General features: G+C 34.9%; 1 protein-coding gene across 3 annotated transcripts; it reads right to left on the bottom strand.

Annotated features, from left to right (window-relative positions):
• Positions 1 to 251: 251 nt before the first annotated feature.
• On the bottom strand, positions 252 to 6,047 carry LOC113281638 (metal transporter Nramp6-like). Of its 3 annotated transcripts, XM_026530429.1 has the most exons (15): positions 5,845 to 6,047; positions 5,569 to 5,736; positions 4,830 to 4,908; positions 4,694 to 4,734; positions 4,518 to 4,596; positions 4,298 to 4,402; positions 3,724 to 3,833; positions 3,465 to 3,646; positions 3,312 to 3,381; positions 2,207 to 2,434; positions 1,807 to 1,980; positions 1,576 to 1,680; positions 1,157 to 1,288; positions 812 to 907; positions 252 to 714 (listed from the first exon to the last, which is right to left on the bottom strand). In XM_026530429.1, exons 2-15 carry the CDS (start codon positions 5,695 to 5,697, stop codon positions 370 to 372), a joined length of 1,875 nt encoding a protein of 624 aa, XP_026386214.1. In that variant the 5' UTR covers positions 5,698 to 5,736; positions 5,845 to 6,047; the 3' UTR covers positions 252 to 369. The 3 variants fall into 3 exon arrangements, with proteins under 3 accessions (XP_026386214.1, XP_026386220.1, XP_026386226.1); XM_026530435.1 differs by lacking the exon at positions 2,207 to 2,434 and having other exon boundaries at positions 5,845 to 6,044; XM_026530441.1 differs by lacking the exons at positions 4,298 to 4,402; positions 4,518 to 4,596; positions 5,569 to 5,736; positions 5,845 to 6,047.
• Between the last annotated feature and the right edge of the window lie 12,889 nt (positions 6,048 to 18,936).

Raw genomic sequence — 18,936 nt, 5'->3', positions numbered from 1 at the left:
ATACCAATCCTTGAAAGCAGACAAGGATTTGGGTCCGAGCAATGAGGAATTAGGTAGAGGAAAAAGAGCTTCTGCCAAGAAGAAGCTGTAGAATTCTCGTGATGCTCTTGAACTTTTCTTTTAGTTTGCTAGGTTTGCTAACTTTGTGGCAGTTGTTTGTTTGTGTCGGCCTTTCAGTCGTCTCTTGTTGCGCTTAGGCGTCTTCTTCTCTTGTATTCTCTTTTTTTCTTTTTCAATAAAATTTTAACATATTTTTAGTCAAAAGAAAAAGATTATCATTATTAGTATAGCTTTCTTAACAATTTGAAAATTCAAGAAGCTATTTTCAAAATTTGATCTACACAAGCTAACAAATTAAATTAAAGTCAATCAGTCTTGATTATCCACTACCCTTTGAGGCAACTGCATGTTCACTATATCCTCTCGAGGGAGATTATAAAGCGGTCCAACGTTATCTGGATTACTTCCTCTCAATCCGTTTTCAGGTTCTTCAAACGATAGAAGGTGTGTTGTTTTTTGCTCATTTTTCCGGACAACTAAGTAAAGGATTCCTGCTAAATAAATTAGCATACCCGAAATCCCTAGTATCCCTAAAAACACCCTGGCTACGACTTTTAGCTTTCCGTGGAAAAGGAATTCAAAGAAGCTCGTTGCAATGAAGTAGACATTTATGGCCATGATCAAAGACCCTATGATCCAGGTAATTACTGAAATCTGCAAAGGAAAGCACGCAGCGTTAAAACTTATGTCCCAATCAACTTTGATAATAGGAAACTGCACCAAAAGTTTGTAAAGTTAAACGTAATCTTACAATAACAGAGTTGGCATGTGACCCCATTTTGTTCTTGCAGCTGGTAAACTTGAGCAGTGGGATAAGAGCAAAAGGGAGCTCAAATGATAGGATCATCTGTGCACAAAATACATGGAAATTAGCTTGAGGAGATCCAGAAATCCCAACGACGGATCATCTTTCTGACGGAACCATATGGATAAGATTTATTTATTGTGCTCCCTGGTATCAGAGAATATATCTTGTTGGAGATAATACGGAGTCTGACTAGACAAAAGGTAATTGAATTTTGTTCATGTGAAATTTCTCTGGTTTATCTTGTTGTATTGTGGCATATGAGTTTGCTAATGAAGTTACGTTACTCACGGATGCAATAATGATTAGTTTTCCAGCACCTGCAGATCCGCCAATTAGTGCTACAATAAGACTGGGAACTATGGCTAAGCATCGTGTTAAGAAGTTTCGTATCCATGGCCTCAACCGTAAGTCGAGAAAGCCCTACAAAAAAGTATCAAAAGTTAATTATGCTGAAAAGAGAATCCAACAAGTTAAATTATTTCATGTATATGAACTAGAATTAGTCAAACGTATTCTTGAGCTGTTGATGTAAGTTTGCTTAATTGTGGAGTTGATATAACTTATGTGATAGTTAACTTCGGACAGACACTTGAACTCAGCAAGGATAAAAAAGGCATGTTACGATGGGGAAACTCCCATCTAAGTTGGAAGTTTACATCTGCCACACAAGACTTTTCAAATTAGTTTTATCCTGAAGAGATCATTACCTGCATGACATACTGTCCTGCATAGGTTCCAGTTATTGTAGAGCTCTGACCAGATGCTAACAAAGCAATTGCAAAAATCTTTGAACTCCAACTACCTAAAACATTCTTTAAGAAATGATAAAAAAAAAAAAAAAAAAAAAAAAAAAAAAAAGGGAGAATAATTCAGTCAGATCTTGAAAAAGTTTGATAGGAGGAATAAACCAGAACTTTGTGAAAATCAAAAGAACATACTCTCAACAAGAAGGAGGCTTTATTCAAATCCAGGTCCTTACAGCTCGTCTGATCCTCTATATTCAAATTTGAAGAATTGCAGACTGCCCCACTGACGGAAATGACTGACACATTGATTAAGAACGCTACCATCAAAGCAAAACCACTTTCTATAGTATAGAAAGTGCAAGCATCCTGCAACCAAATAAATAAATAAAATAAAGAGATAATTAGTACACAAAATCAAGTATAAATGACCAGAGAACTTTCGGTTAACTTCAAAGAAGAAAATATACATCATGAACCATCTGCTTATTGTATTTATTCGCTTATGAATTTTGAAGGAACTGTTCTGGGAGATTGATGTATGTAAAAGCGTAGATGCCCAAAAATAAGTTCAAAATCTTTGCAAATTACGTACTTTTCTCAGTTTGAAGAAAGTGTTGTCAGTCCAAAACACTTTTAATAAGCAAGCAGACAGTTTTCGTTCAAATCTGAACTCCACTGTATGACCCTTTTTGCACGGAATTGAAGAAAAATAGTCTATAGTGTTAATGCCGTTGATGGAGTTCCAACCCTCGGAAGGCTGAGAATCATAAGTGTGCCCGCCGCCCTCCAGCTCTTGTACTTCTTGTAGACATAAAAGATGCTGAGAATTCCCTTACACATGGTAACAGATGGAAGTCTTAAAGATAATGCTCCCAAACGACCCTTCCAGATAGTTGATTGATCTAGCTAAGCATTATCTCTTAGTAACTGGTGCTAAAAGGTGATCGGACGGTACCACAAGCATAAAGGCTCTCTGTACCAGTATAGAGACACAATAGTGGTAACTAGAATGCCATTCACACAAAAAGAGGGATGCTGTGAATGGCGCCACATGGGTAGATGTTATACACTCAGCATGCTGCAAATGGTACGATAAAGTAGACAGTGTGCACTTAAAAGCTATGGATGGTACAGGTGGGTAAACACTGTATGCTCAATGAAGTGTGGATGTTTACACGTAACTAAGACGCTATATACCTATATCTATATATGCTAGTGGAAACTTGTGCACGGAGCCACCTGCCAAGATGTTGTAACCATATAGGCCACCTGACTTGGTGTGAACTATATCATGCAACTTCTACCAAATTGCTATAATTAGACACACTGCAGGCCTGGATAGCAGGGAGAGTGTGATGTAAAGAAGAACTTGAAACTCAACAAACAAACACATCTGTCTCTAACCTGTCAAACTTTAAATCAAGATAATGACCAGTGTCAATCCTGAAATTATATTCGAAGTTGTTCATAAAGTCAGAAACTTTGATGGGTGGTCACTTCATGGGTCAGTCAGCTAAAAGTCAGATGTAGTATCATCTATTCTAGCCATCAAGTTCTTGTAAATACTATCAGTTGTGTGCCATGGTTTTTAACACTAAGTGACTACCATGCAAAATTGATGTAACTAATACAAAATGAACTAATCAGATCCACTGCAGGAAAAAATGTAACATCATGCGGAGGAAAAAATGCCATACTTTGATGCCCTGAATAGAACGTGGCACTTTCCTCGAAAGCACCAAAGCTGAGTGGAGGAAGAGATTATGCCTGATCAAATGCATTAGAAGCACAAAAGATGAGAAGATTTTCTTACAAATTGAAATGAATATGATCTAGATAGAGAAACCTACGGCATAACCATGGCACCAAGGAGTGATATTGCAAGGCCAGTAGCACCATTCCCTTTTAGCGTGGGAACAAATAGTCCTTTCAAGACTTCAGAAGCATCAGGCTTAGCATAGCCAAGTTCCACGAAAAAACAAGCAGCTATTGTAAATACCAGAAATGCAATCAAAAACTCCAACTTCCTCACCTGTACAGTTTTTTTTTTTATCAGCTTAAGAAGATTTCTCCTGACTATTTAATATTGAACAAAGTAGGAATGTGTACCCCATATTGCTGTAGTGCTAGAAGAACCAAAGTACTAAGCCCTGTAAGAAGAACGCCACACCATACTGGAATACTGAATAACATGTTTAACGCAAAGGCTGTTCCAATTACTGAAAACAAGAAAATAAATATTGGCATTAAAATTATTAGCAAAAGCAGTCTGAATGAGTTGAAACTTGAAAGGAAGAAGCAATACAGTAGAAAATCTGTCAGTTTTTTTATGAAATATAGCACCACCCAGTTTGACACGATACCATATGTTAAGTTTGCCCAAGTCAGTTAGGTCTAAAGAGGCATATAACACTATAGAGTTTCATGCTTAGATAAAGGGCTTGGATGAGTTACTAGGTCCCCAAGAGACTTAAAGCATACTCCTGGAAGAGTCATGAAGCCCATGCACAAAATAACCTAAACAGACGAATACCTTGCAACTTCGATTAACCATGCTACCTCTTTGTGTAATTATGAGAAAACACCAAAGACATGAAACAAAATTTCCATCTTAAATTGTTTTGTGAGACTAAGGTGTTGACTGAATGTTTTTTATTATACTCAATTATAGTTCAAGCATAACCTTCAGGAATATCGCATGCAACTATCGAAATTTCAGCAAGTATCCATAAAATGAAATTTGGAATCCTTGGGTATTCAGCTCTACAATGCTCTGCTAAATGCTTTCCTGCAACACAAGAGGACATATTTAGCTACCCAGCTAGTTCCTACAAATTTCCTCATAGAGAGAGTGAAAGCGATCAAACTAGTTAAATATTCACACAATAGAAGCAAGTCAAGACCTGTAACAACCCCTAGGTTGGCTGCAAGAGATTGAATTACAAGGGCAGCACAAGAAGCAACTAGAATTATCCAGAGTAACTGCCAACATTATAACAAATAAATGTGTGTAACAATTGAAAATACTAAGAACTAAATTAATAAGAATAGTGACAGCACATAAAGCTATTATACGTACCTCGTACTTATATTGTGCCCCTGCCTGCAGATCCGTTTCAACTGTAAGTTTACACAAATTTAAATTAGGAATGAAAATAAGGAAATCATATAGTTCACATCTTTGGTCAGGCAAAACATGTATATACTGATCTTACAATTTCCAGGATCAATATACGCTATGGAAACAAGGAAACCTGGACCCATATAAGCAAATAAATTTTTCCAGCTTGTAGTCTGCAGAAGAGTAAAACAAATAGCTCACATTAGGTAAGAGTAGATGAATGCTACAACAAGTTCACAAATTCCATTTTTTCATGATTGGTAGTAGTTTTGGATTGCTGTTACATAATTTAGCTGTGTCACAGAACTTAGAACTGTAACTGCTAATGTCTATTTATGTACTTGTGAGTCTATGCAGATTTTCCTAAGTGCTACCTTGTCTATATCTCGATCAAACTAAAAGACATACATGGAAGTCACCCCAGAGTCATCTTATATTCACAAATGAAAAGCTGCTTTGAATTGGTTTTTAAATACGATTTAGACACTATAATGTATCTGTCTTGAGTCTAATGGAAACCTGGATTGCTCACTGCTTAGCCTTGGCTAGTAAGTCATTTCAAATGAAAGCCCAAAGATATTCCTTATTTGTTATCTTTTGCTTCAATAATCAAATCACCTATACCCCTAAAGCATAGACTATAAGGTTTCAAACTTTCAAAAGTGTTCACACAGAAAAATAAAATAAAATTACACTAACGGATTCCAATAAGAAAATTGTAGCCTAATATTTTGTAATCAATTAAATAGAGAAAAAAAAAAGACAAATCAATCGAGAAACTAGTGTAACAATGATATGCAATTTAAATCGGGGAAATGGACAAATATACTCACTTCAGGGACAATGATTTGATTACAATCTTCTTCAATCAATGGTGCATTACTTGAATTTCTATTACCACCATTATTATTATTATTATTATTACTTGTTATGAACTGCTGTGAACCATTGGTTCCTGCCATCTTCTTCTTCTTTGATCTTTATCACTTTCCACAGAATCACTAAACACAAACACGATAATTAGTATAATCCAATGAAAGAAAAAAACAAACTGAAAGAACAATAACAGAAGCAAAGAACTAAAAGAAATTCTAGGTTCGCTTTGTTACCTAGAATTTCTTCTCTTCTTCTTCTTTAGATTTCTATAGTTTGGTTCTTTACTCTACCACTTCTCACTGCTTATATTTATAGAAGTCATTTAATATTCCAGGAAAATATCTCTCCTATCTCTCTTTGTGACTAGAAGGAATCATAATTTAGTTTGTTTTTTTCATCCCGAAAATATCTCTCCTATCTCTCTTTGTGACTAGTAGGTTGTTGGTTTTAGACTTTTTCTCGATATGATTCCTCAGGAAAAGCAAAATTTTGGATTCTGTTTATAGGAGGTGTAACACTTGTAACTGTATTTTAAATTTTCAAAGAGAAATAGGGTCCACCCAAGGAGGAGGATAATGCTACAGTATTGTTAATTGTCATCCTTATATACTTTGAGTGATGAAAGACCCACCCAAGAACAACACCCTGACGTGCGCCGAGAGGGGATTTGACGGCCTCAATGTCACCCTTTCTTCATTGAGATAGGGGTGGAACATGAATGGGCCCCACCATCCTCTCACACGGTGCTGCATTTTTTCGGTGTATCTATACTTTCCGATATACATTCAATTTTTAAGCAATTTCATCTCAATGGTATATACATGGTAAACAAATATATTCATTCCTTCCAGTTTAATAATCAACAAAATAAAATAAAATGATGTGAAGCAAGAACATCCCAATGGAATTCGTGTAGCGGTAAAGACAAGAGCATATTCACATGAATTTCATGAATGGAAAAAAAAAAGCTTAAGTGGTTACGATGGAACTTGATTTAATCTGCTTATTCAAGTTAGTTAAAATGAATTTGTTTGAGCTTTAGAATCAAGTTTTGTTAGTTCACACGCAACCTCATTCAGTTACGCAAATAAATAAAATGAATTATTTTGCATAGAATTTTACTTCTGGTAATGGTAAACTCACTGAATGATGACATTAATGACCTGATTTTGATACCGGTCACCACTAACTTCTTTATTGACTAAATAAAATTAATAAGATTACTGTTTATGAACCTATTTTTGGGAAGGGGTGGTTTCTATCGATGGGACCTATCAAAAAAGCTTCCATGTAATAGAGTAATTTTAAGGATATATTTTTCACATAGTCCGTCAAGAATCTTTAAAAGATAACTTATGGCCTTGTTCGGTAAAATTTATGATTATAAATAATCATAAAAATAGATAAAAGATTTTGGTATAATCATTTTAAAAATAAATTTTGCCAAACATTTTTTTTTTCAAATAATTGATTATTTTAGAATGATGATCTCGAAAAGGAGAAAAAAGAACAATGATCTAGGATTTTTTTAGTCCTATGTTGTTTTTTGCCTCTCTCTTGATAGTTTAGAGAAAATAAGAAGAAAAAATTCAACTTGTATTTGCTAGAAAAAATAATTGATTATAATAAATTTTCAAAACAATTTTTTTTTGTTTATGAAAATAATGGATTTTTCCATTATGATTAAAATAAGCAATTATTATAATGATTACCAAACACATATAAAATCCATTATAAGCTGCATAATGGATTATAAGCTGATAATCTATTAAAATAATGGTTACCAAACAGCCCCTATGTGTATAATGGATAATAAATTATCTTTTTTTTTCTTTTTGAAGAAAAAAAGGGATTTGAAAACCACAGTAAACGAAGTTTACAAACTCCGGCTTAATCATTCCATCACTCTCTCACCTCTCTGCGAATTGGGCGACATCGATGAGTCAACTCAGATGAAATTTTTTAAATTTTTTTGCATCAAATCTTATGATTCACAACGATGCATCAAATCTCTAGGTCTTAATAAATTGTTTTCTTCCTTCTTTCATTATCTCTATTCGTTTCTTAACTTCTGCTGTTTCGTTTTAAATTTCTAGTGTTGTTTTACTTTGTTCTCTCTAACAATGAAGAACTAATTTTTCCTGTTTCTCTCCATCATGTGTGTGCAGGTTTGTTTATCCATCACGGCGTTTGCCTTAACGTTTGTGCAAGTGATCAAAGCGTTTGCTGGGAAGTTCGCTAATCGTTTGGTAGCCAGAATTGTCTATGTTAGTATCAGTGGTTTCCATTGTCAAGGAACTCTGGATCGGTTCAATGAGATGAGTCAAAATTTCAACACAGTCCGCCTTGGAAAAAATTCAAATTCAAATTCACCCAAAAACCGTTATTTCAGTTACAAATGGAAACAGAAAATCAATCACCATATTTTACTCTCTTGGTCAATATACGCTATATTTTCTTTCCATTAAGCTCAACTCAGTCAATCAATCTATTACCATAATTTGAGCTACAATTCTGTAGAAAATATTCGGAATATATATCTTTCTAGCCCTAAATATAACCTTTTTCAATATATTCATCATAACAAAACATTATCTTCATCAAAAACACTGAAGCTCTCAATTCATTTCTACTCTTTAAAAATGGAGACTGAAAGCTCTAGCCAAATGGGAGACCTTGTTAACAAGTTTAAACAAGCAACATTAGAGTTGGGAGACACAAATGAAGTTGTGGTCTTTAGCCTAGAAAATAATGAAGTGGTGGAAGAAGAAAGTAACTGGGAAGCTAGTGTCATTGGGAAGGTTATTATTGAAGGAAAAATGGGTTATGAAGCTTTGAAAAAGTTTATCAAGTTTACGTGTCCCTTTTTAACTGAGAAGGATGTCAAGATAGTTGAGGTTGAACCAAATATTATGATTTTCAAGTTCAGCAAGTGGGATTCTTTGAATAAGGTGATTAATGGAAGGCCTTGGAACATCAACAAGCACTTATTAGCTGTTCATGACTATATTCCAGAGATGATATACACAGAGAAACATTGGGGATTTCAAAAAATTTGGATTCACCTTAAATGGGTGCTTCTAGAACATATTAATGTCTCTGCAGTGACATGAATTGGCAGCATTATGGGAGATGTGGTAGCAATTGAACCCAAAGATGCAATTCCAACTGATGGAGAACCTGTAAAGGTGTGTGTTAATGTGGATCTTTGCAATCCCATGGGAAGAGGTGTCAAGGCAATCACAAATGCTGGAGTAAGCAAGTGGATCAAGTTTTTCTATGAGAGACAGCCACCAAGTATCTGTACTGAATGTTATGTTGTCAAGCATTGTGGAGTTGCCTGTAAGGATGCAGCTATTTTTCTTCAAAAGGCTCATGAAAAGACATATTTTTTTGGCAATCCAAAAATGATAAGGAATAACATAACTACTGTCTCAAAAAGTGTTGTTCCTGCTATCAAGAGCACTCAAAAGAAATTTGTAAAGAATGCAGTTTTTGTCCCTCCTAAGGATGGAGAAATCATCAACATGAATTTCTTAGTCAACAAAAGAGATCAAGAAGAAGTTAGTGAAGACAATAAGCTTGGAAAGAGAATTAGAATGGCAGATAGTCTCCCATCTGAAGGTTCTTCTAATGGTCCTCCTTCCTGTGAAACCATTGTAGCTAGCAAAGACTTTCAAACTTCCCCATCAATCACTGCAAAGGATAATCAAACTATGAGCACACAACTGGAGAGTCAGGTATTTCTAAATACTCCCATTTCAATTTTTTATCTGTTAGTTTACTCTTGTTATTTACTCATTGTCATTTGCTTTTCTTTGCATTTAGCTTTTAAACACTTCAGTCTGCACACTTTTAAAACTCACAAGATCATATCCCATAGAATTTTTATTTTGATTATTAGCCTTAGTTTACTACATTGCATCTTAGTTGACTCAAAAAAGGCACACAATATGAAAATAATTTCTTGGAATGTTCAAGGGATCAAAACTTCAGCCACCAGAAACCATCTCTGTGATCTCATTAGATATCAAAATCCTGACATTATATTTCTGTGTGAAACCAAGATAAATCAAGATAAAAGCAAACCTATTATTAAACATTATCAATACCCTAATTATTCTTTTATTGATCCAATTGGCTTATCTGGAGGGCTTGTTCTCCTCTGGAAAAATGGATTCTCTTGTGATGTGGTTGGTAAAGACAATAATATGTTTAACATTCTGGTTCAAGCTGATAATAGCAAGCCTGAATTTCTGCTTACTTGTATGTATGGGCACACTCATTATCATAAGAAAAAATCTCAGTGGAATTATGTTCTAAATATTAGTAAGAATAACAGTAGTCTTGGATCCTACTAGGGGATCTTCACTTCCACATTACAGACAATGATAAATGCCTCATCCTCTATTGATGGTTGGGTCAATAAGGTTGTAGTAGACTGTGGTTTAGAAGACTTAGGTTATTCTGGCAAAAGTCATACTTGGACTAGCAACAATTTTAGGCACATGAGATAGGAAATCTAGAATAGATATGGCACTAGGTAATAGTGATTGGAATATTTCTTTCCCTAAATCTAAGTTGTATCATCTAAACCAAGTTGGTAGTGACCACAGTCCTATAATGTTTGTGACCGATTCTTGTATTTCAAACTGCTGGAAACCTTTCAAGTTCTTTCTTACCTGGCTTAATGATGAATCTTGTTCTAATATTATTGCCAACGCTTGGAAAACTGATTTTAATGGATCATCTGCCTTTCAGTTTACTAATAAAATGATCATTACTAGAAACTACTCTCTAAGTGGAATAGAGAGCATTTTGGTAATATTCATCAACATGTTAATTCTCTTCAACAACAGCTATCTTCCTTACAAGCTCAACCACACAGCTCTCAGGCAGATGCTCAAATTATGGCAGTTAACAATGATCTCAACAGATGGCATAAGGTGTAGAATGAATTTTATCAACAAAAGTCAAGAGACAGTTTTATCAAGGACGTGGATAATAATACCAAGTACTTTCACTCAAAATGTAACAGAAGAAGGAGTAGAAACAACATTGACTCCATACAAGACTACAATGGTGACTAGCTGCAGTCTAGAGAAGATATATCATCACATATTACACATCACTTCAGCAGTATAAGTTCCACTATAAATCCAGTACTTGATGAGAACCTCTTCTCTATACTTCCAACCTCCATTACTGCAGAACATAATGTCTATCTTACAAGTATCCCTTCTTCAGATGATATTTTTGCAACTCTAAAAAGCATAGAAAATTGGAGTTCTCCAGGGCAAGAAGGATTTCAAGCTGGTTTTTACAAAAGTCAGTGGAGCATTATAGGTGAAGATGTTTGCCTTATGGTCAAGAGATTCTTTGAGATTAAGTATCTGTCAAGACAAGTTAACAAAACTTACATTTCTCTTATCCCAAAGAAGAAAAAATCAATTTGTGTAGCAGATTATAGACCTATAGGATTGTGTAATACTTCCTATAAAATAATCTCTAAAATTCTTGTCAACAGAATGAAACCATTAACGGAGAAGATCATATCCCCTTATCAGGCAGCATATGTTTCTGGCAGGCTCATTAGTGACAACACAATAATAGCTCAAGAAATCATACATTATATGAAGAAAAAAAAGGGACAAATAGGTTGGTTGGCACTCAAGCTGGATATGTCAAAAGCATTTTACATATTAGAGTGGAGTTTTCTTCTCAAAGTTCTCAACTATTTTGGATCCAGTGATGATTTCTGTGACTTGATCCATCGGTGCATAAGTACCTCCAGCCTCTCAGTACTTCTTAATGGATCACCTTGTGATGAATTCCAAACTACAAGAGGTATAAGACAAGGTGATCCACTCTCACATTATTTGTTTATTCTTGCAATAGAATTTCTTTCAAGGAATCCTGTTGCAGCTCAACAAAACAAAACTATTCAAGGTATTAAAGTGGCTAGTAATACACTAGCCATCAATCATTTGCTCTTTCCAGATGACTGCCTGATTTTCACTCAGGCAAAAAAATTTTTCTGTTAACAATCTTCTTAATCTTCTCAATGATTTTAGTACACAGTCAGGTCAAGTTATAAATTTTGAGACATCTGCAGTGCACTTCAGTAAGCACACAAAGCCATAAGTTGTTGACTGTCTCACCAGCATACTTGGAGTTAAAGCCATGAAATCAAAAGAAAAGTACTTGGGTTCTCCATGCTATTAGGTCATTCCAAACAAGAATCTTTCAAGTCAATTCAAGAAAGCTTTGAGCAAAGATTATCTACGTATAATTCAATCTCTCTTACTCAGGTAGGAAGATCAACCATGATCAAACATGTATTAAATGCAGTTCCTACTTATCAGATGGGCACTTTCAAGCTTCCTAATCAACTCGTCAACAAGCTTACTGCCATTGAGAGACATTTTTTTTGGGGACATAAAGCAAACAAGGGTTGTAATCCTCTAGCTTGGCTCAAGATATGTAAGCCAAAAGATATTGGTGGACTTGCTTTCAGGGATTTAGAAAAGCTCAATCTGGATCTTCTCACAAAATTGGCATGGAGAATCTGTTCTGAATCCAATAATATAATGGTTCAACTTCTTAGAAGTAAATATTTTAGAAATGGAGATATTGTTCATAAAAAGATTGAAGCCAAAAACTGCTCTTATGCCTGGAATGGTATTTTTAAAGGTATGATTGTTGTTCAGCAGAATTATTTTATGGAAACCAACAATGGTAGAAGAAATAAGATATGGCTAGACAAATGGATCCCAGGTATGACAACTCCTCCAGTTCCAGTGAATGAATTATTCAGATTTTATGAAGATGTTGTTGAGCTTATTATTCCTAGCACCAGTAATTGGAACATCCCTCTATTAGATCAATTATTTGATACCAATACTTCATCTAGAATTCACAGAATGCTTCTTGATGTCACAAAGGAAGACAAGATGATTTTGATGCCTTCCAAGGATGGTAAGTTCTCTGTTAAGAGCACTTACAATAAGCTTACGAACTGCAATATAGAAGTTAATGTCAATGGCAGAATTATTGATCCTGTTGTTTGGAAGACTCTTTGGAAAACTGGAGTTGCACATAAAGTTAAACTCTTTATCTGGAAGTGTATCAGGGAGATTAATCAGACAAGAGATAAATTAGCAGTCTATAATGCTGAGCAGGAAATTCAATGTGGTTGTTGTGGCACTGAATCTAAAACAATTGAACATCTGTTATTGGAATGCAGACATGCCAGAGCTGTGTGGAGAGGAGTAAACATCAATATTGATGCAGTAAGAAGTAACTGCACAAGTGTGTCAGAGTGGTGCACAGTTGGTTCTATACAGATAGTAGTTCAAATGATCATTAGTTATATACCTTAATGATTGGTGCTTGGATCATCTGGAAAGATAGATGTGATTCAATTTTCCAGGGAGTATCCTTAAACCCATTTAATTATGTCCACAAGATCAACTATCATTTGTATTCTCATATGAAGGCACATAACATTGCTTCTGAACCCACACACTGCATTATATCACATTGGCTACCCCCTTTACCAGGCATTATTAAGATCAATGTAGATGCATCATTTTACTGTTCTACTAAAAAAAATAGGCACTGTTCTAATTATTCATGATGAAACAGGAGCATGTGGAGGGATCAAAGGAAGTTTCGCAAATGGAGCATTAAATCCAGAAGAAGGGGAATGCATGGCATTTCGTGAGGCACTAGCTTGGGCAAAGAAGAAATCATTCACCAGAATACACATAGAAGCAGATGCAAAACTTGTCATCCAATCAACCACATGCACTATCTCTTTAATTCAATGGGAAAATAGGAATATCTTGAAAGATATAAAATATTTGTCTTCTTGTTTTAGTTTATGCAATTTTTCTTTCATTAATAGGACGACAATCAAGTAGCAGATGAAGTTGCTAAGACAATTAGAACTTCAGAAATAGATGTTGAACTCTATGATAATTTTAGCGCCAACATTTGTAGTTTTCTGGCAAAAGACTTCAATACAATTACTCAATAATGAATAAAATTCTCCTTTTTATCAAAAAAAAACCCTAAACTTTATTAAAAAATTGTTTCGTTCAACTTGAGGTTTGAAGAACTACATACACGAGGAGAGACGACATTCCACCATTCTGCTAAGTTATTATGCATAGGACATTGATAGAGATTATGAGCCAACTCATTCACAGATTTAGGAGAGACTGAAACTGATAATTATCAAAATGAGTTGCACAGTCCTTTATTTTCCTATCATCAAATTGATATTCATGGGGTATCTCTGTTATCACCTATAATTATGTTGGTTACGTTTGACGCGTCTTCCTCTAATATTATATTTCCCAAATGTAAATTATTATTTTTTTGCCAACTTCACTTCCAGCAAGGCTACCTTTGTTTCTTCCATCATAGGAGAGATAGCATCGAATAGCTAAGTACCACAACCCATGAAGGTAACTTAGTAGTCTTGAGCAATGAAACCAGCAGCTCCCTTGCTAGGGACAAAGGCAGCATTAACATTAATTTTCATGTATTGTGGAGGAGGAGGTTCCCATTAATAAGGACGAGTAACTGAGTCTTGACTGTTTATATCATTACTGCTTTCTGCAACACAATTCTTAAAGTCCAAATTTGCCAAATTTAAAACTTTACCTAGAAAAAAATTAGCTTCTGTCAAAACAATCTTATTCCTGATCTTCCATAGATTTCATAGGATGCAAAGCCCCAGTTCGAACTTACTTCTGATTTTCACTATCATGCATCCACTGACTGAAGATTTCTTTATAATCATGAATATTAACACCAGAATTAGAGAAACATTAACGAAAATTATTTTAGACCATTAACAGTTGAATAACAGATACACTGTAGATTCCTCTTCCATTTTAAAAAATGACCACAAGTGTTCAACATTGCTATTAAACCTTAAGATATTCTCTTTAACTTCCAACCTATTGTTCAAATAACAAATTCTTAGGAGCGATATTGTTGAAAAAATATTTTCCAATTAAAATCACTTATAGCCGAAGAAGTGGGGAAAGAATATACAAAAATCTTGTAACAACAATTTGTTGAGACTTGCCTGAATTAGAGGGAGTATGAATTAGATTATCTTTGTTATCCTCATTGCAAATATAAATGTTTTTGATTGCGTCACCAATACTTATGGAAGAAATACATTCGATAAGATTAACATTCCATTTAGAAGAACCCGGAATAAGTAAATCAGAAAGAAGTTGAATATTTTAGGAGTAGAATCCGGCCTACAATAATATGCTTCAATTGATTCGGTATGCACAGTTCTTCAAATATCTTTAAGGTAGTTGAATTTGAAACTTGCTAGAAAATTTTGTATGCCATAATTTCTCCAATCTTCATTAAACTACTCCATATTGAAGAAAAATTCATAGCAGGCACAATTATCCAAAAAGATTTACCTTTAAGGTCTTTTCCCGCATTGCATTTCTACTTTCTAAGAACCTCCAGGCTAACTTACAGAACAAAGATTTGTTCACCTATTGTGCACTTCTATTACCCAGTCCTTCAAACTCTTTATGTAACATAAGTTTATTACAATTGATAAATGTGAAACTTTTTATAATTTTATCAATATGATGAGTAACTCCCTTTGGCAGTAAAAAAATTCCCATTAGAAATATAGGAATTGCGGACAAGACTGTCTTTGAAAGAATAGTTCTGCTAGATACATAATGTTGTCTCCACCCTTAAAATTTTGAATTGAATTTCTCACCAAGATAATCAAAACTTGATATTCTAAAATCAAACTTTAGCGGATAAATACACAAATAATATTCTCATTGCCTGACATTTCTTTTACGGACAACGAATTCAGAAAGAATTGTGGTGAGTAGGTTTGGTTGTTGAATTAAATCCAATTTGAGTGAGATTTGTGTATAAATAGAAGGCTCTACTTTGTAATTGAGACATCCATGCAATCCAATTGAGAATGATCTTTTGTTCTAATAAGTTATAATATCATCTTGTTTTCATCATTTTCATCATGTTCTAAGTTTCTTAACTAGGGTTTAGATAAAACCCTTAATATTATGCTAGGATATTCACTTTTATGTTATTGTTCATGTTGTGCTTAACCGATTTAGGAAGGGTTTAGTTATCTAAACGATCAAATTGATCTGTGATTAGTTGTACTATAAGAAGACATCTAATACTAGGGATTAATTAGTTACCTTAGTTGACAATAAGCCCCAAGTTATTAGATGATAGTTTGTTTCCTCAAATCATAATTTCCTAAAAGACTTGCTGAAGTTTATCAGCTGCCCGATAAATCAACATACGATTCAATTTCAAAAACGAAAAACTAGTCACAATTTCAACCATTGTATGCAAGACCTGCAATAGTATGTTCAATCATATCCTTCATCCAATCTTGATTATGGACTGATATGATGAGATTCGATCTTAGTTCTTCGAAACCAGTGTTGAAATCAACCATACTGTCAGTAGGAATCCATATGGTTAACTTAGGATCTTGAAAATCAAAAGAAAGTAGGCAAGACACCTCTTGAGATCCTTTAGAACTATCAGAATCATAATCAAGCATGATTTTGGAGACATCCTTCTTTTTCCTTTTCTGTATTAATCCCTTGGCAATTCTTAACTTTTTGAGCTTCCTCCTTGTTTGCCTTCGTAAAACTACGAGTTATAGGAGGCACACTCAAGTATTTAAAAAATAATTTTTACTAGGTTACTCAATACCTTATAAGAGGGAAATTTTCTTAAGTTATCAAGAAAATATTTTTCGGACCGAAAATGTAATGACCCGATCCTGCCCCGATACTGTCCCTACTTACCCACCGCGGTTATTCGGCAGTGTGGGGTTTTCAACATGCATCTTTGTGGTAATTCTGTAGCAACTTCCCTGGAGGTCACCCATCCCTGGATTATTCCCGTCTGAGCATGCTTAACTACAAAGGTTTCTGCCAATTCTGAAACCATTATGTTGAAAATTCCTCGGTGTTAGGAAAGGACAAACCATTACTTAAATTTTGTTTGGCGGACCATCGTCAAAATTGGGACATTACCACCACCTTAAATTGGAGACATCCTCGTCTTCGGAATATATTCAAGCCTAGATCTCCGACGTTCCCTTCCCCTCATGGGACCAATACCTGGGGTAACCCGTCCAGCATAGTCTCTTATCTTCCGAAGGTGGCCCGTCGTCGACTCTGATACTATTTGTAATTATCCGACCCTCCACTGATATTGTCCGTACTTAGCCACTGCGGTTATCCGGCAGTGTGGGGGTTTAAATAGGCATCTCTTTCTTAATATGGTAGCACCTTCCCGGAAGGTCACCCAACCCAACCCTGGATTACTCTCGCCTGAGCAAGCTTAATTGCAGAGTTTTCTTCCAACTCTAAAGCCAATTGTGCTGAAAAGGCCTCAGTGTTATGAAAGGACAAACCATTACTTAAATTCCATTTGGAGAACCACTGCCGAAATCGGGGTATTACAGAAAATAACAAAGGAGTTTCCTCCAAAATATTCAAAAAGATTTGCATATTTTTCTTTCCAAAATCCAAAGGCATAATCTTTGTCCGAACATCTCAAAATAAGGAAGAAGGTATATTCCATAGGGTAATAATTTCTAAACTCGAAGTTTGCAAATAAAACCCTAATTACCGAAACATGAACTTAGACATCTTGGATTCGCATTTATCCATTACTTTTCATATTTTACTGATATTTATAAACAAAAAACGTGTGCTCCCATTTTCATGTGCTTCTGCATCTTATTACCGAGCGCTAGATGCGGGTGCACTTTCGCAATACAACTAGGTTGTATTGGAGTAAGCCTTGACAGGCTTACGACGAGCATCAGAAGTTTTGTTCATGTTTTTCTTTGAGGATTTCTTCCCCAATATCATTTCTCTTTTTACTTTCATCTTTCCTTGAGATGCTACAAGTAGGATCATTTGTAATAGATGAACTGACATAAGAGATGTCTGGAATTTTGAGATCTCTTTTTATTCTATCGATGAGATTTTCGTAAGATTTTCTCATTTTAAGGAGTTCCTTATGACATATCTCAGTTCTTTTATCAGAAGTTACAAGATTTTTTTGGAACGCATTTATGATTAGTTTTCTTATTGACAGAAAGTATCCTTTTCCTTTCTTCTGAATACTTTCCACGGTGATGATCCTTTATGGAATTTTCGGCATGAGCGTGGAGGAATCTTTTCCATAAGTGATTGTCAACTCCTTTTCCATGATCGTTGGAGTTAATGGGATCTATATGAGACTTGGATACTTTGTCTACTACTGGATGAACTTTCAGATTCTTAAGACAAGACACTTTCCTTAACACTTTTACAATATTATTTTGAAGTATCACTAGTTTCTTGTCTTTGGACAGGAAGTTATACTCCTTATGATCTTCTTGTCGAGATTGATTTGAAGTTTCCTTTGAATCAAATAACGAATGATCAACAATATCAGTAGACAGAGAAATTTCCAAGATTTTCTTCTGACTTAATGATTCTAACATGTGATAGACCTTTAAAGTGAGAACCATGATATGTTTCAGATTTGACAGAACTAGGCTTATTATCACCATCTGATAAAGTTGTGCAACGACTCTTTGTTTCTTCATTAGAAGAAATTACAAAGCATGCATTATTTAATATCTTTTCTGGTAAGCCTTATTCTTGAGTGATGGCTTTACCAAGAACTTCTAATTTGATAAAAAGAGATGTATTCTCTTCTGCTAACTCGCTTAGTTGTATATCCTGCACCTTGATATCTTACCTAAGAGTATTAGCCTTTGTTTTCAATTTTAGAACCTCGGTAGACATAAGGCTAATAGGCTTTAGGATTTTGACCAACTCTATTTTAACATTTCTTTTGACATGGGAATGGTACATATAATATGTGCTAGAAGCAATCTTATCTCTAATGTCATGAGATGAAGATGTGGCAACATGTGAAATTTCTAAGTTTTTGTAATCTTGTGATACATTCACGGAGTCGTCTTTAGGTTCTTCCTTAACCATTTTAGATTCAATTCTTATATGTTGGATCGTACCAAATACAGATTGTTATATCTGTTTACGGGTAAAAACTGATTCTGCTGTTTTTGGTAATTTGGGGTGTATTGATGAGAAACGAATCTAAACCCTAAACAAATGCACTGCACGGGAATACTTTTAGGTTCGATAAATCAATCTGTAAGACACTGGCCTAAACCAAGAAATGGTCGTTCCATATTCAATTCGGTCACAAGGTGAAGGAGAAGGGTTTATCTTAGGGAGGGAAGCGAAGAA

The sequence above is a fragment of the Papaver somniferum genome, chromosome 1 (genome assembly GCF_003573695.1).
Source record: "Papaver somniferum cultivar HN1 chromosome 1, ASM357369v1, whole genome shotgun sequence".
Classification (NCBI taxonomy): domain Eukaryota; kingdom Viridiplantae; phylum Streptophyta; class Magnoliopsida; order Ranunculales; family Papaveraceae; genus Papaver; species Papaver somniferum.
This window is presented reverse-complemented; position numbering and strand designations above follow the sequence as displayed.